Here is a 21,610-nt window from a genome sequence, read left to right on the forward strand (position 1 = left end):
TGAATTTATTTAAAATCTCCAAGGGGAAAACTCATACCATTCAGTCCAAAAGCAACATGTGGAGTCACTTTTCTTCCTTTCTCTCATTAAGAAAGTGTATCAGGAAACAAATTCACTAAACTCTTCCTTTAGGGCCAGGAAGACAAAATATTATTGTCAGTAATTATTATATCATCAGTAATAATTCATGGTTTCCTCCTTCCTCCATTTCAAAAAACATTGTATGTGTCAGTAACAGCTACTGTTCAAAAAAACAGCTCTGAGAAAACACAAGTAGTGGACAAATTTAAAACCCTGTTTCTGTTCCATCAAATAATGTAGGAACGGTTATATGCATTATGTTTTAACAACTGAACCACACTGGATTTAAACAAATCTGAAAGCATGAAACAATCATGTAAAATTTCCAAATAAATATTTATGTTCTTATTGAGATAACAGCAGAGGAGCCTCCCTCGATTAAACCAAGTATAAAGTCCAATCGATCCACCAGAAGGGCGCTGCCAGGAAACGTAAGGGTAGAGAAGGAGAAACAACTCCAAGACATTTTGAAAAGGGCAATCCCTGTTTATATACAATTGGGTCAAACCAATGACAAAATGAGCCACAAAATTACTGGAAGCTTCCAAATAATTGTCAGTATTATCATACAAGCCTCATACTATTGTATAAACATCATTGCATTTCTAACTCTTAAGGACTGTGCATATCATGTAGAAGTCATTTTCAATAATTCCGAGATTACATTTGCAATTTACAGTTATTTTCACATCACAGCAATTAGGAGCAGACCTGATTTTAAATCATAGAGTAAATCCACTTGGGAAAAATATGTGCTGTTAAAAGAAAGGCACTTACCTCTACATGCTGGCATGTCTGAATGAGTTTACCCATTAGAGTTTCCAGTTCATTATTCCTCTTGATTAGGTTGCTAAGGTTTGTGTCTAAACCTTGCTGTTGAGGGAAGGAAAAAGATTCAGTACATGGCTTCAAGCACGCAAGATTTAACAGTACAGGACAGCAGTGGTGAGCTACCTCTTTGTTCTCCTCTTCAGTTTGAGATCTGACCATCATTATTTTCTGTTAGAAATTAAAAGATGCTGTGACTGCAATTCCCCAGTCAGATATAATAGAAAAATAAATAGTCCACATGTTATCCACCATCCATAGAAGCATCTATCCCTCCATCAGCTTGTGCAGCTACTCATTAGTCACAGTAGCTTCTGTTCTGCCTGCAATGGCACTGAATACTTAAGTCTTGGGTGTTGAGCGAGCATTTTATGGTGCATTTTAATCTAATGGCGATTAACCTTTAACTTGATGCTTTTTTTTCAACAAAATCATTGAGAGAGACAGCTTGCAGATGGTGTTTCATGTATTTACTGAATTAATCTTATTGCAGGATAAAAAAAATACATAGTCTGTTGCACTGTAGGACGGTGCCCGTTTACAAACAAACTGTTCCACTGTCTAAGGGTTAATGAGACTGAAACAAAAGCAAGGTAGCTTGCCCTGCCCTTTATTTTAAGAAGAAGAATATCTACTTACTGACAAGGAGGGGACCTGAATAAAATGTATTTCAAACGAAACACAAAGTTGGTTTGGTCCATTTTGCAGCTTTCCAGGAAACTAGATTACACAGCAGCCCCTTATCAGAGATATAATCCCTGATAAGGCAGGACCAACACACTTCAAAATAAAAAAAAATGGACTGACATGCTTACATTGACCACATACAATGACTATTAAAGACAATCTGGAGGTCAATTTACTGTTGTTCTGCACGTACATAAACGTCATCAATGAGGAAAAGTTTTCTGTAATGTCAAGGGAAATATGGCACTGTTTGGCATTGAGGTGTCCTCGCTCTCACAGCTGTGAATTGGAGGCTCTCATGATGTCGATCCAAAAACTGACATCAAAGCTTAAGAATCTGACTGACATCTACTGTACAATATGTTAGGTATGACTATAAATGATACACCAAATAGTAAACGCATTACATATTAAAAACAACTGAACTGCCTTCAGCTAAATTGTTTCAATGCTCACTAAAAAAAGCCATGTTAAGCAAATCGCTCTGTACACATCCTTGGCTCTGAACAGTGTTTAAAGCTTAAGGAAAGAAATTATTCACACATAATCAAGAAACCAAACCTGTGTGGTTTACAATGCAGCACCAAGTTTCCAAAGGATTTGCTTTTATTTTGAGGTTAGATCACTTCAGTATTGATATATCAGTATTTAACTCTACTTGAACTATACACTTTTTCTAAAGAAATAAATAAATACAAATTAGGAATTCTTATTCAGTATACGCAGAGCGGTACAAAGTGATTGAATGCTGGTTCTGAAAAAACTTTAAGAATGTGTTTTATTGACAGAAAATGTAAACATAACATCATCCATGCTCCTGACAAATCCTCCCTGGGGAAAACAGCTTTAGAGTGTGCAGATGTTTTGAGATATGCCAGAGTTGCTTCTCACCAAACACTGTTTATCAAACTGTGTTGATAACATTTCTTGTGATAAAATGCAATTCCTACTCGTAGTTCTCAGCTGTCCAAAATATTTTGACAAACTATTGTGCATGTTTGAAATATTTCTGCATGTGAGCACAGGTTAGAAAGTCTTGCTTGCTTAAATATTCAGTTCACAAACATGTTTACAGGAGGAAAAAAAGCATGTGCTCTAGAACAATGTTGCACTGTAGTTGTTTTTAATAAAGTAAACCAAGCATCTGTAAAACAATGTTTTGTTACATTTTTCATGCATTTTTAAAGCAACAAATCGCTCAAGCATAAAACAAAGACAAGTTCAAGTTTTAGTTTGTTCAGTGTAATGTGGCAAGCCTATTGCACTGATTATACAATTGTTTATTATGCTTCAGATATAGGAAAAAGATACTGGGCTATTTATTATTGTTCCCCTTTTTATAAAGAAATATACACGCTGCTGTATATATGAACTGTATATTTTTGGCCAGCAATACTGATGTTTTTTAAATGGGTTTCATGAAGGCTGACTAAAGAGTGTAGAAGCACAGCAAAGTTGCGACTTTTATAAAATAACATTTGAATAGCATTTTACTTTAATGCAGAAATCTAACTGAATTAAGCTCCACAAAAGGGTAACTTTCCCAGATCAGTAACGTGGTGCATAGTGAGTGCCTCCCCTGCCCCACTATAGGCTAAACAGAATAAAAGATGAAAACAGTGCAGAGAGTAATATAAGAACATAAGAACATAAGAACATAAGAAAGTTTACAAACGAGAGGAGGCCATTCGGAGGCCATCATACTGTACATTCTGTTTTAAAGTTGAAGACTCTTGGTATAGTGTGCAATGTACAATGTTAAAATGAGGTGTTCTCATCTTTCTTAGTTGTGACAGTTTATCTCTCCTTTCATCTGTTATGTCATCCGTGCTCAATTTCATCCTTGTCACTCTGCCACATCCTTTCTCTTTTCAAGGACATTCATATGAAATATTGTCCATTCAACATGCATTCGATGAGTATTTTAATTTAAATACGACGGAGACAGCTTACAGATGGTGTTAAATGTCTTTACTTAATTAATCCTGTACAGAGAGGAGACATGCTTTAATTTCATTTCTTGGCTGCCTTCAGACACAGGCTTGGTTTGTTCCTTTGTGTTGTGTTTGAGGAAACTAGATTACAGAGCTGTCCCTTATCAGACATTTATAAAACAGATCCCTCACACTTCAGCTTGGACTATGTCCATTCAACAGTCGTTTTAAATTATATTTTAAAACTGTGATATGAAGGTCCAAAAACACTACAACAAGTAACTGTTGAAAAAGCAACACTAGCAGTGAAAGGTATTTATATTCCAGTCCAAACTGGGCTTGCATTGTGGACGGATTATTAGGAGTTTTATGGTAGATTATTTTTTTAGGAGATAGAATTGTTTGTCCAGGCAGTTTTTATTGAGTAAGTAAACACAATTTTCTGGGTGCATAAATAAACATAAGTTGATGCATTACATAATCAATGATGAACATTAAGCCATACATGCATACAGTGCATGCAGGCAACCTACACACAATCCCAGTAAACATACAGATGAGCATTGTTGAACCATACTATACATATTCTGGCTGGATGGACGTTGCTTGCTTAAATACAGTGTCAGCTCTTTTAAATCACTTTTTTTATGTTTTCTGTCCTTGGGAGTCTGTGATTACAGTGGTAAAATACTGAGCCATAACAAAAAGCACTTAATGGAGTAGCCATCTTTTTTTCATAAATTAAATTTCTTCATGGAAAATTATACTCTCTATGTTCTTACATTCTTTCATCTGTCATGTGCCAATTGGCACTGCGTTCGTGTCAGACGATAATAATGCTATTTCCTATGGAATTATTTACTTCTCGTGCTACATTTTAAATAGGCACGCCAATGCAACACTACCAGTTTTGTTCAGAGGTCTTTGGGGCTAAAGGTGTATCCTTTATCTATTTAGCATCACTAGCCACTCCCCTTTTGCATATGCTTTTTGCTCAGATTAATGTTGTTTTTGCAAATACGATTTAAGAGGCCTTGTGGTCCTCTTAAGTCTCAGGGTAGCTTGCCTTGTATATTGCCTTGGTCACCTCTGAAGGCCTAATTATATTGTGTTGAGGTACTGGGCTTGTGAAAAACTGTTAGAAATGACATACCACAGTGCAGATAATAATAATAATAATAATAATAATAATAATAATATAATAAAATAATAATAATAATAATAATAATAATTCAAGTTTAAACGTGCATGTCTAGCCAAAGGCACTATCGAACAACTATTCCCCTTCAGTTCAGAGTTTGTCATGCTAGAATCAACTACATTATATATTTTTTTTTACAAGTTGAGCTTATTAACATGTCATGCTGGAGGCTTAGAGGAATCTGCAACTCACAGCTGGTGGGGTAGAAAATGAGCAACATTCTTAAACCCCTGGCTCCTATCTCTATTCCCTATGTGCCAATCTATTTCTGAAATCTACCCATGCGATCCCCAGATTACAGGCAACATTTTGACTACTCCTGCAGAGTAAAAATTACTTTCTGCTCCAATGTGTGAGCCTAAACACTTCAACTGAGAAGCTTACGCAAGTACTGAAAAGTCCTGTTGTTGAATTAAATTACCTGGGGTGAGGTAAATTATTATATATTTTTTTATTATATTTTTTTACTCCATTTTATTTGTATAATCTGCTTGACACACGCATCCACAATGTTTATAATTCACATCCTAGCCTTTTATTTAATGTATTATGCTTATATTTAATGTGTTTACATTGTTTTTTTTAACATTGTATTGAATGTACTATGCCCTGTATTTAACTGTATTTAATGTATTATGCATTGTTCCTCACTATGTTGTAAAGCGCTTTGTGATAGTGGTCCACACTGAAAGGTGCTATATAAAATAAATATTGATTAATATATTACAATCTACTTTTCTTGAATGTTATTTTCTAGCAGTGCCTTCATCAGTATCAAATTAGCATGTTTTACAAACTTTATTCTCCAGTAAACCCGTGCCCTTGCTTTCCTATTAATTTGGCACAGCTCTCTGTCTATTGTTATAGGCCTGCCAACTGAAGACTAAAAGTACAATTCAAATGGCTAAAACAAAGCAGTTCACACTATGTATCCAGAAAAGTACTCTGTATGCAGGTCAAGGGTCATGAAGAGCAGTGGTGTTAAATGCACAGCACATATATTTCAATGAATTATCATGTTAGGTAGGCAGTAATAGGCTGAACTAAGAGTTTCAATTCTCACCTGGAAGGACCCCACTCTGCTAGACTACTAGGTTTGTGTAGCCTATGTGGTTAACAGTATCGCATTCTCTAAAGTGACTGCAGATTATACCAAAGAGAATTGTTTATATGTATTAGAAACCTCAGAACTTCCAGCCACAAGCCAGGAAACTACATATTAAGGCACTTATTGGTATGATGGCTATGGACCATTTAAACAGACTGAAAACTAATATAAATTAATCGATAATTTAAAACATTTAAACCAGTAACAAAGACACTGTTTACTAGTTTCTAATTACAATACAAGATACTGATAATCTGGCATTAGGCTCTCATGACGTCAATCCAAAAACTGACATCAAAGCTTAAGAATCTGATCGACATCTACTGTACAATGTTAGGTATGACTATAAATGATACACCAAATAGTAAACGCATTACATATTAAAAACAACTGAACTGCCTTCAGCTAAATCGTTTCAATGCTCACTAAAAAAAGCCATGTTAAGCAAATCGCTCTGTACACATCCTTGGCTCTGAACAGTGTTTAAAGCTTAAGGAAAGAAATTATTCACACATAATCAAGAAACCAAACCTGTGTGGTTTACAATGCAGCACCAAGTTTCCAAAGGATTTGCTTTTATTAGGAGGTTATATCTCTTCAGCATTGATATATCAGTATTTAACGCTACTTGAACTATACACTTTTTCTAAAGAAATAAATACAAATTACAATTTTTTATTCAGTACACTTAATCTGCACAGCAGTACAAAGTGATGGAATGCTGGTTCTGAAAAACTTTAAGAATGTGTTTTATTGACAGAAAATGTAAACATAACATCATCCATGCTCCTTACAAATCCAACTTTAGAGTGTGCAGATGTTTTGCGATATGCCAGAGTTGCTTCTCACCAAACACTGTCTGTCAAACTGTGTTGATAAAATTTCTTGTGATAAAATGCAATTCCTACTCGTAGTTCTCAGCTGTCCAAAATATTCTGACAAACTATTGCATGTTTGAAATATTTCTACATGTGAGCACAGGTTAGAAAGTTTTGCTTGCTTAAATATTTGATAAAATCATTCAGTTCATAAGCATCTTTACATGAGAAAAAAAAGCACATGTAATCTGGCATTAGTATTGTATATTAGTGCTCTTGCCTTCCTGATGTTGTCAACTACAAGATGGTAATGCCCTCTATTGCTTAACTAGAAAGTCTACTATCTACTAAAACCCAACATGGTTCTTCCTTCAGAAAGCATCCACTTCAAACACACTGATGAAGGTCGTAGCCATCACGTTTGTCTATTTGACTTGATATAACATCATGTGACTGCTTGTGGTCTCAAGTTTTCAGGGTCTAGAATGTTGATGTCATCATATCATCACTGTACTATAATTTTCTAGATTCTAAAAATGTGTGTTCCAGTCATGAAACGCATAGAGGGGGTAGGCCAGTGCCACTTTGGCATGAATAACATTGTTCCAGTAGTGAAAATGCATCAAATTCAAGGGACAACTTGAAGAATCATCATCTTACTGAGACAGAAATAGACTTCTTTATCTCTTGTAATCTCATTTAGAAATTCAAGAAAGATAACACTGGAGACAGAGATTAGCTTTATCTGAGTACATAATGCCAGTTATTCATATTAAAGGAAACTTCAGAAGGTTATTGTTGTTTTATAAGGTCAGACAGTTTAAATCCGGCCAGTATGTGTAGACATCAGTGCCAAGAATGTAATTATTTTCTTTACTTGATTGACCTATTATTTATGAAAAGGATAAATAAAACTGTAACCTTTTCAAAACTGTTTACATGAAACAAAATATATATTTTGGATATAGTGCAAACCTGCTTGATAAAAGGTGGAATGTGAGTGTCCCGGATTGAAATTCAATGGAAAAAAGAAAACAGAATAACTTAAAAAACATTTTTAAAGCAGCTCAAACCAGCTACATTATACAGCTAAAGGGCATTGGGCTGCCACTAAAATAAACAGTAAAAGTGTATACCAAAGTTTAAGGTTACCAAAATACACATGTACAAAGAAATGCATGATATCCACCTGACTGAAGAAAACTGTTCAAGGTGTTATGGTTCCAGTAAAAACAAACATTTTAGAAATCGCTTACATAAAAAGTAAACAACTTCAGCATACACCAAGCTTTCTCGTGATTCCAATGAAGTTAAACACATAGTATTCTGGACCCGAGATCGAAATTGATCATATTAATGTTTGAATAGTCCTTTTGTTGCGTGTGGAAAAATTATATAAAAATGCAGTTTTATGTTTCAGAACTTAACATTAGTCAACCCTAATTATCACCACGGGTACCCAACATGAGAATGGAGCCTTCAGAAGGTTTTAACATAAGTCATAGCCACAATCTCAACTGCTCAGACTGTTGCAAGGGGTTCTCTGTAGCATTAGCCTACATTACAATACTGTCACTAATGTTGAGATACAACACATTCGTTACAGGCAGGCAGGCAAAATAGGTTCCACTCATTGGTCTGGTATCTAGCATTTAGTAAGCAAAATAATTATTTTATATATATATAATATATATTTCAAATATATACTGAGATATATATATATATATTTTTTCTATATGCAATAAATTCTGATATTATATATAATTCTGTTTTTCACCTGCTGTAAATTAAACATTGTGGTATGGACACCCAATAAGGTAAAAATGCAGTTAGACGCATACTAATCATTTTAGAATACTGTTCTACCTTTTTAATTTGCTCATAGGTTAGAGCAATGTCACCCTCTGATTGGCTGACAATCTGCTTGTGTCTACCCTCACAAGACTGATAAAACAGTTCTAAAAGAAACAACATCAGCTTAAACTTTCCTGACCAAAGGATTAACAAATTAACAGTCACTTTGCTAATGAATATCATTTGATTGCATATAAAGGATTTGTGGAAAATATGAAACCCTACCTCGCGTGATTTATAGTACAGTAGTCAGTGCTGTTACATAAGCTGATTACTCTTGTTTTAAATGCAGTCATTCAATGCAACACCCTTTTCTTTCTTTAAAAACGTATTGTACTGTATGTCTTCAATTAACAGTACAACATACATATTTACTGTTCTAAAAGAATTTTCAAAATAAGACTGAACTTAAAAGCATGCATACTATTTTCATTAAACAGATTGACAAACCTAAAATTGCATTACTCTTTTTATAGCTTATTAAGGCAGTTTGTGCTGGGAAAACCCCCAGATGTGCATCACATTTGTAGAGCGATAGGTTGCGGATTCAACCCCGGTTTTCTCTGAAAGAGAAAATAACCATCAAGGATGGGATATCGCCCCCAGGCGGTAGGATTTAGCTGAGCTTATGATATACGCCACAACCATGGTGTTGTCCGACCGCACTAACACGTGCATGCCTCAGGGCAAAGTCCACCGCTCTGAGCTCCAGAGCTTTGATGTGAGCTGACCTCCAAGGGCCTGACCACACTCCGCAGGTCCCTCTCCCACTCCAGACCGCTCCCCAACCATCGTTGAAGGCGTCTGTGGTGATCACTTCCCTGCGGATGGGACCCAAGCGCACACCCTGGCAAATATTGGATGGAACCTTCCACCAATGCAACAGTGTTTGTCTCGCTGCGGATGCAGCTGGAAGGCATTGAACCAGGCCTGAAGAGGTCTCTGGTGCAATGGAAGGGCTTGAGAGGTGGCAGCCATCAACCCTAGCATGCGCTGGCATAATGTCATGCTCACTGTTCTTCTCAACCTGAAATGGGAGAGACACTGCTCTATTGAGGCAACTCTTTGTGACGATAAGTTCGCTTCCATGGACAGTGAGTCCAGATGCAGACCCAGAAACTCTGTCTATTGGCTCCGCACGAGACGACTCTTGTCTGAGTTAACCTTCAGACCCAGTCACTGGATGTGGTCTGTGACCCACACTGGGTGCTCCACCAACTGCTCCCTTGACTGCGCACAGACGAGCCAGTCCCCCCGCAAAGGGGCCAGAATGGTGTCCATACACTTCGAAAAGGTCAGAGGAGCAAGTGACAGGCCGAATGGAAGGACACAAAACTCGTATGCCTTGCCCTGAAAGGCGAAACGCAGGTACTTCCTGTGACCGGGACAGATGGGGACATGAAAGTATGCATCCTTCAAGAGTACAGTGGCAAACCAGTCGCCGTACCAGACAGACTGGATGATGTATCGATGTGTGAGCATCCTGAATGGTAATGCCTGAAGGCACTTGTTCAGTAGCCTCAGATCCAAGATAGGGCGGAACCCGCCATCCTTCTTGGGCACCAGGAAGTACTTTGAGTAAAACCTTTGCTCGATTGAAGTAGGGTCTACTGGCTGGATAGCGTACTTGCTCAGCAAGGCTAGAATTTCAACACCCAGGGCTGAAAACTGGTTGAAGTCCTACACTGCGGTCACCACCACTCCCCGAAAGGGGGGGTTAACTGGAACTGAAGGCTGTAACCGATAGCTATGGTTTTGTGTATCCAGATGTCGTCGGTACATAGTTGCCAGAATTGGAGCTGTGTAGTGGTGGGTTGGAGGCTGCCTGGCTGTCTCTGGGCTTTTTGTTCTGTGGCCGATCCTGAGAGGTCTGCACGGGGCCACAAGAACGTGGCCTACTGCCTCCTCTAGAAGGCCAACCTCCCTGCTGCGGTCTGGTGAAAACAGGCTGACTGCGCGTTGCAGTATTATCAGGAGAGGGCTTTCTACCACTTGGGCGAGCCGGCTGGTGTGGTGGTGTCCCTGATGTGGCCACATTTGCGCCATCTGCTTAGAAGCCTCCCGGGCCTTAGCTGATTGTTGGAGCATGTCCTCCACCGCAGGCCAAACGCGTGCCCCGGTGTAATAGGACATCTAACAGGGGAACCTTGTCAGGCTCTTGAACTCTTGCTTGCGAAAGCCAGAGCTGCCTTCTAGCCACCACCAACGAAGCTATGCTCCGTCCCTGCGCCCTAGCATTCAACTGGGCCACACTGACCAATAATTGGGCAACCAAACCCAACTCAGTACGAGGGAACGCCGAGGGTCGTTCTGGGGGGTTCTTAATAACTGCCGCCTGATACACAGTTAACAGGCTGGCCACATTAGATAGCCTGACTGCCTCTGTTGCCGCCAAATAGCCCTTCTTGAGGTGCACCTCCGTAGTCCTGCTTTGCCTGGTAGGGCATGCAGGATCCTTTGTCAACCCTGATAGTGTCGGGGCCTTCACCAGAGCGGCAAAAGCAATGCCTACTGGTGGAAAAGACGCCAACCCAACTGCGCCCGCCCCTTGCATTGCCGAAAAAGCAGAAGCCTCTCAACTCCCAGGTAACGAGCTGCTCGCTCGACTACTGACCACAAAGGATCATCTTTCTCCAACACCTCCAATACAGGCTCTTGCTCATAGAGCTGTGAGGCTGACTCTGTGTCCAACTCCTTTTCATAGAGGAGGGGTTCCACGTCTGATGCATCCCTAGAGATCGCATCCAGATCCCAAGACACTGAGGTAGGGTCCTGCTGTTGTACAGGTGGAGCCGACAGAGTCTGTGTAGGAACCGCCGGTTGGGCGACAAGTGACAACTGGTTCAACCCTGGGTTGAGGTGTTATATTTTGCACCAAGGACATGAGCAGAGACTGCTGGCCCATCATGACGTCCATGAATTTAGACATCTTGGATGTGAGCTCCGACACGTCCGAACTGTCCCTATGGCACCTGTCCCTACGAGGAGATCGAGATCGATCCCTTTGATGAGGTGACCCAGAGTGAGATCTACGGCGATCTGCTTCCCTACGGGGTGAATGATGGCGTGGGCGTTCCCTGCTAGAGGGAGAGTAGCCCCGTGGCTGCGAAATGGGCTGGGGAAACGTTCCCGAGCACGCCTGGTGTCTGGAGATATAGCGCGGCTAGTGTTTAGCTGGGAAGACAGACTGTATGACAGCTGCAGTTTGAGTGGAGGCGTTGCCGACCCTGAAGGCGGGGCGGACTCGGAGTGAGGAGCCTGCGACAAGGGAGAATGACCCCTAACTGCCTTCTTCGCCCTGTGGCGGAGAGTGCGCGGTTGAAATTTAGCGCACAGCTGGCAGTATGTTTTGTCTGCCAAGGCAGACGCAGCATGCTCTGGCCCCAGGCAAGCCATACAGTCCTCATGTGGGTTCGACGCTGGCAACTTAGAGTTGCAAGAGGCATCTATGGAAGCCGGACATTATGCGATGAGTGCGAGCACCGGGTATGTTGCAGCACGTGCGTGGAACGTTGAGCGCTGAAGCGCCGAGCGTGTGCACTGAGCGTCGAAGCGGCGCGCGCCAATGCGTGTGCACTGGGTGTCGCGCGCTGAGCGCATGCACCGAGCGTCGAAGCGCCGCTTAGAGCACCGATGCGCATGCACCGAGTGTCGGGCGTCGAGTGCTTGCACTGAGCACTGTGTACCTGGGCGCCGGAGAGAAAGTATCAAGGCCGAAGAGCAGAGCACTAGTGCACAGAGCGCCGAAGCACTGTTCACCAAGAGCGTAGGAAAGCTTTGCACGAGGACGCAGGTCTGAAGGGTGCTGGTACTATACTTACCTACAGTGCTCTGAAAACACAGGCCAAAGGCCTAAGGTGCTACAGACCTGTCTGTATAATTTTAAATACAAATACAGTATACACAACAAAAAATACAGTTGTGGTGGTTGCCTTCTTTTTTTTTTTAATGCAGAGGTACTATAGCCAATGCACAACACGTAGGTAAGCTAATAGCGACTACGCGGCGAGTTAGAAAAAGCCGCGGGCGAAATTACTGTGCTGGCTGACAAGCGAGCTCCAACCTCGGGCTGCTTGAAATTCAAGACTGAGGCTGCAATGTGTGGCCTAGTTGGCAGTACGCGCAGCCAAAATATATACAATATTAATAAAATATTAATATGTAAAAAAGACAGGCAGCCGCAGGCCAACACTTGGGATAGAAACGCTAGACGAGCAAGCGTTGAAAAGTAAAAATAATATAGTTTTAATCGTTCAGCAAGCTAACACTGAATCAACTCAGGTAAGAGGCAGTAGCCAGCTTCCCAAGCTTAAAACTAAAACGAGTACAACAGTGTAATACAAGGATGTAAGTGATTCTCAGAGAGAAAAATACTTACGTGCTTATACCTACCTGGCTGAAAGCAAAGGAGAACGTGATGCTGCACGCACTGGGTATTCTAAGCTGACAAGGGGCGGGCTTAGGCTTGAGTGCATCACCAGCCTATCGGCAGCTTTGACATAAGCTCAGCTAAATCCTACAGCCTGGGGGCGATATCCCATCCTTGATGGTTATTTTCGAATTGAAAGGGAACTTGTAAACAAAGATCCAAAATATTTCATTGAGGCATCACTGTGAATCCTCCGAATACTGGTTATGGTTTGTGTCCATTTTTTGAAAATCTCAGCAGAACAACTGCATTAACAAGGTCATTCTTCATTGAAAAATAAATTGATGCAATGTGAAAACATGATTCAAAGTATGATTCATGTACATTTTTTTCATCCCAGTTGTAAATTAATAACAGATTTAACAAAAATGTTGTTAGCGTGAATATCTGTAATTATCCTGCCCATTATTTTTTGAACCCATTTACTGATGCACAACACTAGCAGCATGGTTAACAAGTCACGTTTTTTCATTTTTTCAAAATGCAGATAAAGAATTTCCAAATTAAACCTCAAGCTACCTCTGGTTCCCCAGCCCAGGAACCTGCATTTCCCATTCTGTTAATTTAGTCTTTACTCTAATGTACAGATTATTTTTATTTACTGTAAAAAATAAATAAATAAATAAAATACCTTTGTCATCCAAACAACACCTGGTAGCCTGTCTTGCAATGTTTTCCTCCCCTGTTGTCACAGTAACCAGCCTTCTATTTCAGGTAGATGTAGAGCTATGGCCAAAAGTTTTGCATCGTCCAATATAATTAACAAATTTTGCTTCATAGAGTCTATTGAAACCTGCTGGATAATATTACGTTAACATATTGAATTACATACGGCTTTGTAGTTTTCCATATGCCGTAGTCTCCACATATAGGAACACCTCCTAAGAGAACACTTCGCCTAAGGGAACACCCTTGTTGTGAAACATATTTTTACCATTGTAAATGCTCCGGCTTTAGGAACAGGAACTTTGCTTAAAAGAACACCTTCTTGGCACCTATAGTGATTCGTTCACAATTGATACAGTTTCGTATATACACTTGAGAGACACTGATTGGTTTATAAAATCCTTCCAGAACTGCTGTTATATCATTGAATTATTTTGTATTCTGATTTCCACCTCATCGCTACAAAATGGCATGTAAACAAATGGCAAAATGCACCGCTGTTTCTCTTGCTATACATAAATGAAGATTGTTCGAGCTCTTTAAGAAAACCCGAATCAGACACATTGCAGAGCAATTTGTTGTTTCCTCTTCTGGTAAGTTGCTTCACCATTCTGTTAAATAACGTGCATGTCTTGTATATTGCTGCTGCATTTTGTAACATATGTAGGGGTGCTGTTTTAATTTAGTTTGACAGTTTATTAACGTTGTTAAACCTAAGTAACGCCCATTATTTTTTCCTTTGCCATTGTGATAGCCCGAAACACACCCGCCAGCTAATTTCATAGCACATAGCGATTTAAGCTTTTAGACCGTATTGTTTTGCTTTAGTTTTATTAACGTTAGTTTGTCTGTTACTTTTTTATTATAGTTTATTAACATACACTTGCCTTTTGTTTTGCTTTTACTTATTCAGCTAATTTCATATGTTGATGCACACGCGTCATGACATGTAATACATAGGCATTTGTTTATTTATTTATTTATATCTGGTATAGTCTGGTGGCTAAGAATACTTCAGCTATAAGAACACTTCGCTTGCTTCCTGAGGGGTGTTCTTGTAGCCGGAAACTGCTGTACTTAACTTGAGAATGCATGATTGTTAAACCTTAACTTTGCATAATGAAAAAGTGGAAGTGAAATATTGAACCAGAAGTGGTGGAGCTGGATTTCCTTTTGCGTTGAGAATCCTCAAGTAATACCACTTTTCTATCGGCACCATGAAACCAGGCTGTGAAACTTCATCTCATCCCAATCCAATATGAAACTGGATTGAAATCCACTACTGGATGCTAGACAAAGGTCAAAGATTGCCTGATGTATAATGTTTTTGTAGAATTTCCTTTTTACCTACTGTTCCTTAAAATAAAATTCAATTTTTCTAGCATCCTTTATTGAAAGCTCATTTGGTAATTTCCTCCATCAGAAAGTTTACAGTACACTCTTAACCCAGTTTCACATGGAAATTGTTGCATTACATTATTTAAAGTTATGAGCCTCATAACTTGCTATGAAGAAGTAGGTATGGCAGGGGAAGGTAATGGACTCTTGCAAACATTTGGTGGCCCGTCTGTTGTTGTTCCTCCTTCTGGTCTGAGTCACCGCAACGCCCTTTCCTGCCACATATGGTTTTAATATGTCTTTCTAAAAATTAGGCACATTACAATTGTAGCAAATGGGAAACATTTTAATGTGAACAGATTAAGTGAAAATGAACATGAGATTTTACACACTCAATCACATCAAATGCTTCATAAAACCTCAACCATGCTCTAGGAAGACGAAAGATGCCTTAGAAGAGATGCCAACCGAGCCACCCCAACATCCTTATCATCACGGGACATATATCAAAAACAGGCACATGCTTAGTTTTGTATAGTAACAATTAATCAATAATTGATTGCTATGACTTTTGCCTTATGGCCTATTTGGATCCTGACCCTTCCCGTAGCTATGTAGCTATCCAGTAACACGTGATTTAATTGCTGTTGCTAGAATAAAACTCTTAATTTTGTTTTATTTTGTGGTGAGAAATGGCAAGATCAAATGGAACTAATTACATCTATAATAACATGCACCTGCATTTTTTTCCATTGTAGTTAATGGCTTTTGTGAAAAGACTACACATTTTTCTTGCTCTTGTTTTTGACTAATACAGTGTTCTCAATTGATTATTACCTGCCCTTAATTCAAATAGGACATTGGTATCTGATAGCACTCCTAATAATAACATTTGAAAAAACAAGGTATGCACTATTTGTGGGGTGATGTTTTACCAAAATAAACACAGATTAAAGTCACAATTTAAACTGGGAACTTGGAAAGACGTTGGCTAGCCCCAGGAGTTGAAGTGTCTTGCTCAGCTCAGAAGTTGTTTGCTGCACTGGAATTCTTAACCAGGATAGACTGATTTCCAGCCCTCAGTGAAAACCAAAAGGCCACACCGCCTCCAACATTCTCAAGCACCACTGCTAATTTGACCCTGCTGTTCTCTAAGAGATAAACACTGTGATTATGCTTACTCATCAAGCCAAGCATCCCTGACCAATATCAAAATAAAAACTGGTTTCCATTCCTGTCAAAACAAGCCCTGAATAGGACGAATTAGGTTTGGCTGCTGGTACAAAGTTCAAAATCAGATGGTTAACCATAAGAATTTCAATGTTAACCTGAGCCAAGGAGTTTGTGAAACTGCTTCCAAGTCAAACACGTTTTTTTAAAGAAATGAAAATGAAAACAGCTCTTTGTTTATCAGCCTCAACTATTGCTATAGAATCAGGCAGTGTAGGTTAGTAATGACACAAAAAACCCTCAATTATCTTTTTATCTTTTTCTCAAAATGTTATTGCACAGCATAAGCCCAGATCCAATAATCCCAGTGGTCCTCTTTCCCAAGCCAAAAAATGTCCCTGTCTGACAGTCTCCCCTCCGCACTCCAATCAAATAGGAAGGGTTCTCGCTTTCTCTCAGCTCGGATATTTTCATGACCTGTTGAGCGCACTCAGGAAGGAAATATGTCCCTCCAAGAAAAACACATGACAGCAGGCTTACAGTTTACTGTAGGTGCATCAATGGGAATGCTTAATGTATCACATTTAAAATTTAAATATGTACAGTTTTTCTTTTTTTTTAACCTGTCAGATAATTTAAAAAAAAGAAATGATGATTTCCATTACATGAGAGTAGATGTTAAAACTTCATGCTGATTTGAACTCCGCTCTCGCCAAGATAAGCACCAACTAAGGCGTAAGTTGTGTAAGTGGTTATTTGAAATGCAGTTTTGCAGTTTTGTAACATTGACAGTTTTATCTTTGCAGAAACAATGGTGCAAACAGGAGAGAAAACAGAAGCTTTGTAAATCTGTCTCTTCATCTATTTGGGTTTCAGTAAAATTTGCTATGTAATAATAATGTTGGGTGCCTGTGACAGAGAGTGAATGAATCCTAGTCAACAATCTCCCTCCCGATCTGTGAGGGTGCAGTATAACAGGAACAGAGTGCCTCGTACTGGCGCTGGTCTGGCAGTTCATTCCAGGGTTAGTCGGAAGCCAGCCATCCAGGAAGGGGGCGGAGACACAGTGCCCAAAGTCATCGCCCTAAAGCGGTATGCGATGTGTCAGTCATGGATTGGAGGAGACTTGACAACTAGCCAGAGGGCGTGACTAAGGGTATAACTGTGGATGTGAGTATGTAATCTGTTCCTTTGATGTGGTTATGAGAATGACCGAGAACGGACTGTGAAAAGCGTATTGTGAGTGTTAAGTGTTTTGTTTGTTTGTGGAAAGTAACTGTCTGTGTTTATGACTGTTAGACGCTGTTATACTGTTAGAGTTATCACTACAGGCCAGCATCAAGCCCGAACTACACTGCACGACTGTCACTGTAATTATCTTGCACTGTTAGGAGAAGTGACCGTGTCTGCGCTGTGTGTTGTTCTTTATATCATTATTTCGGGACTGAATCTTGTCTAGATCATTTTGAATGACCTTTGCTGCTGCAACAGTGTTTGCCACTCCTTCTATTTTTGTGTCGTCTGCAAATTTAACAAGTTTGCTTACTATACCAGAATCTAAGTCATTAATGTAGATTAGGAATAGCAGAGGACCTAATACTGATCCCTGTGTTACTCCAAAGGTTACTTCGCTCCATTTTGAGGTTTCTCCTCTAATCAATACTTTCTGTTTTTTACATGTTAACCACTCCCTAATCCATGTACATGCAATCTAAATAAACCATGTCATATGCTTTGCAATTATCCATTATCAATGTTGCATCCTTAAAAAAATCAAGCAGGTTAGTTAGACACAATCTCCCTTTCCTAAAACCATGTTGACTGTCTCCCAGGATACTGTTACCGTATAGGTAATTTTCCATTTTGGATCTTATTATAGTTTCCATAAGTTTACATATAATAGAAGTCAGGCTTATTGGTCTGTAGTTACCTGGTTTGGTTTTGTTTCCCTTTTTATGGTTTGGTATTACTTTGCAATTCTTCAGTACAACAGTCAGTACTACCCCTGTGTCAAGAGACTGTTGCATGGTCTTGGTTAACAGTTTGTAGCAGTCTGTAGCCACACATACATCGCTTAGTCCCATTCTGAGAAAATCTGAGTTTAACATCTGAGTAAACCCAGGATTAACACACAGTTAAAAAAACAACTTTTCATTAATAGATAAATATTCTACAAAGAAATTATCAAAGTGTGTTGTTTCTTGTGAAAACTTTGGCCCTGTCCACACTACGTAACAGATCTCAAGAACTGTACTCAAAAACGTTTGAATTAATCCAGCTCAAAGCGTCCACACTAAAGTACTGTTTCATGTTTAATGGGGCTTTAATGGGTACAAACGCAATTAATATAGTCTGATTACAGTTCCTAGCAGCGCAATGGACTGTGGACTGCGGGGCTTAATATGACATTATCTCACCATGCACCATATTTTATATTTACAACCCGCAAATATGGATCCTGTACCCACGGTTGACATAGCACTCCTTAACATGAATGCTATGGCTTTGTTTCTTAACACATGGTACATTTTATCATAATGTGTGCAATGTGTGCATTTCGTTTTGATCTCTGAAGTTCTCCTTGATCGATTTAATCTCTCCAGATGTCAATGTGCCTTGATTTCGGCATCTGATCACAATGCTCCATGATCCACCATTTTACAACAAGCCTCGGAAATGGTATACAGTACAGGAGTATTGATAGTCATTCTCAGTTTCTTCAGGTGCCTGTTTTGAGTACTATATTTGTAATGTCCATACATCTTTAATTCAATGCAAATGAAGCACTGGCGCCATTCCACCCCTTTCATTATGCATTTGCTAAATCCTTGCTTTCCACACAGAAATGGGAATAGTAAATAGGACGGGGACAGAACTGTGCACGGCAATCATGTTTTGCGTACGGTAAACGCTTCGTAAATGAGGCCCATAGTGTGGAGAAGGTCTTTATTTAGCAGTTCATTATTTCTAAGATCGACTAACAATGGACTTATTTGAATCCTTTTTTTATGTTGACAATCCATGTTTAGTTCATTAGTTATTTTTCCAAAATACGTTTCGTCATTTAATAAAAAAACAAAACAGAAGAAGTACTGAATTTCTACAATTAACAGCAGCCACATTAAAAGCTTTTCAAATTATATTAGTTCAGCTATTTATTCTATTCTCTGTTAAAAGTTTATTTTTAGCTAACACTCTTTGTTTGCGGTTACTATAGCTACATATGCGGACAATCAAAAAAAAAAAAAAAACCCAAAACAAAACACTGGCTCCATGTGATCAGAATCCATGTGATCAAAAAAAAGTTCCAACAATTCTTCTTGAAGCTGGTTTAACAAAAGATAAGTAAGACTACAGACACAATTTACCACAAACACAGGAGAATACAATATGCTGTTGTTTAATGTTATGTGCAGGGGAAGCATATAAAGTCTTAGAAAAATGATACAACTTATAACCTTACAGACTAAATATATATTCTTTAATTATTATAATTGTTTATCAGCAGTCTAACACTGGTTGGTAATATTTTGTTGATAAGGGATAAAATACATTATAATTTAAGAATTAAAGGGACACTAGATTTGATAAATGCGCAAAAAGCTATTTTGAGCTTTTGATTTACAGTACTTGTCATAAACTAGCAGACAACAGAGATGCATTTACTAAAAGCTGTACAGTATCTTAGAGAGAGAGAGAGAGAGAGAGAGGGAGAGAGAGAGAGGGGTATGTCCTTCTAAAAACGGAAAACGAGCTGGGCATCTATTTGCATAAATAATAGACAAGACACTGGCCTTTTATAGAGAAGGCCACCTCTAGACAATAACATAGAATTGAAAACCAAGAAAAGCAAATAAGCTGAAGTCAGCACACCATTGCATGACAATGCAAAACAACAGGCATCTTAAATAAACGTACCACAGTTGTACACTAAGTCAAATATTCAATGTCTGACAGACCAAAATGCAAACTCACATGGAGAAACTGGGCACTACTGTACAAAAATAACAATTCTCTAAGTGGAGGTGACTGATGATTGAACCAACATCCTTTTACTCCAGAAGCCAAGTTTGCACTGCTGATTTCTGGGGTATTCCCCAGGGAAAGCTTGAAGGCTTGTCTTATATAGAGGCCCTTTCACCTTATATTTTCCAGCAGTCCACTTTACAGTTTCTAAAACACAGTTCTTTACGGTGTTTATGAAACGTAGCTCACTTTAGTTTAGAAGAACTTTAATACATTATTTAATGTATGTATTTATACGGGGAGGATCCCAAGCAAGAATACTAGTTGCTGGCATAGTTTACAAAGCCTGATAACCTGTGACCAATGTTATTTTCTTGTTTCATCCAATCAAACCTACAGACATAGGAGGAAACACGATTGCGTTAGCTGAAGTGTCAACAAATAACATTCTGCACGCGACAAAAACCCCCCAAAAAAAAGTTTGGTTCACTGTCTGCCATTGAAGAGCGAAATAACACAGCTGTTTTTTTTTTTTTTGTTTAACTATCTAAAGGTATTGGGGTCCCCCAATGCTCTCTGTGCTGCATAGAAAGCCTCTTTTGAGGGGAATATTTAATTTGTACCAAGTTACACGGTAGTACATTTTACAACGGTCCAATATGAAATATTTCAAAGAGAAGAAATTGTATTAAAAATAAAAAAGTTAAAATGCATGTTATAAGGAACTATACAGAAAAAAGGTTAGGGAAACCAATATTATAAGCAAAGGATCTGCCCATTAAACTAATTTAAAAGAACAAGCTTTCATAGACATTCAGTATTGCTACCATCTATAGCTCACTCAATATAGCGCTTTCAATTTCTGTAAGTGTTCAAGCAGATGACAGGCAAGATTGATTTTACATCATTTGTATTTTAAATATTGCAGTGTGCCCAACATCTTTTTAAGAATATCATTATTAATTGAAGACTTACAGTTACTAAGTCATTTCTTAGGTTCTTGTCAAAACTCCAGAAAAAAGTAAAGCATTACCTCAGATATGCAGAGTTTTGATTTCGCTGACCTTAATTTCTGAAATCCACTTAGCGCAGCTGTTGGAAAGTGTTTCTTTTCCTTTTTTTTATTCTCTACAGTATAAGTTAACTGACATATATACTGAATATATATATATATATATATATATATATATATATATATATATATATATATATATATATATATATATTTTTTTTTATAATAAATGAATAATAAAAAGTTTAAGGGTGTTTAAACCGTCAATCATTTCTCAGATAGTTGACAACTCAGAACCAAGAAAACAACAAAAAAAATATTAGCATTTTGCAAGCCTCTTATGTTTGAAATTGCACAATATTTACAGTGGTTTTTATGTTTCTCCTTTGTAATGGAAAACAAAATGTACCCCAGTGCTATATGTTTTGTATATTAGTGTATAGCTTAACTTTTTAAAAACCTGGACTGGTTCCAGTTCTTTTGACATAGGGATTTATTTATTTATTTATTTTTTAAAT

General features: G+C 38.6%; 1 protein-coding gene across 5 annotated transcripts in view; it reads right to left on the reverse strand.

The window, feature by feature from the left end:
* The window catches only part of LOC121327922 (E3 ubiquitin-protein ligase Midline-1-like), a 118,826-nt gene that overhangs the window by 19,591 nt on the left and 77,625 nt on the right, over positions 1-21,610 (reverse strand). For all 5 annotated transcript variants that reach the window (XM_041272270.1, XM_041272272.1, XM_041272269.1 and 2 more), the window contains one exon: positions 859-954. In XM_041272270.1, coding sequence (XP_041128204.1) covers positions 859-954 — 96 coding nt within the window. The remainder of the gene's footprint in view (positions 1-858; positions 955-21,610) is intronic.

This window comes from Polyodon spathula, chromosome 15 (assembly GCF_017654505.1).
Source record: "Polyodon spathula isolate WHYD16114869_AA chromosome 15, ASM1765450v1, whole genome shotgun sequence".
NCBI lineage: Eukaryota > Metazoa > Chordata > Actinopteri > Acipenseriformes > Polyodontidae > Polyodon > Polyodon spathula.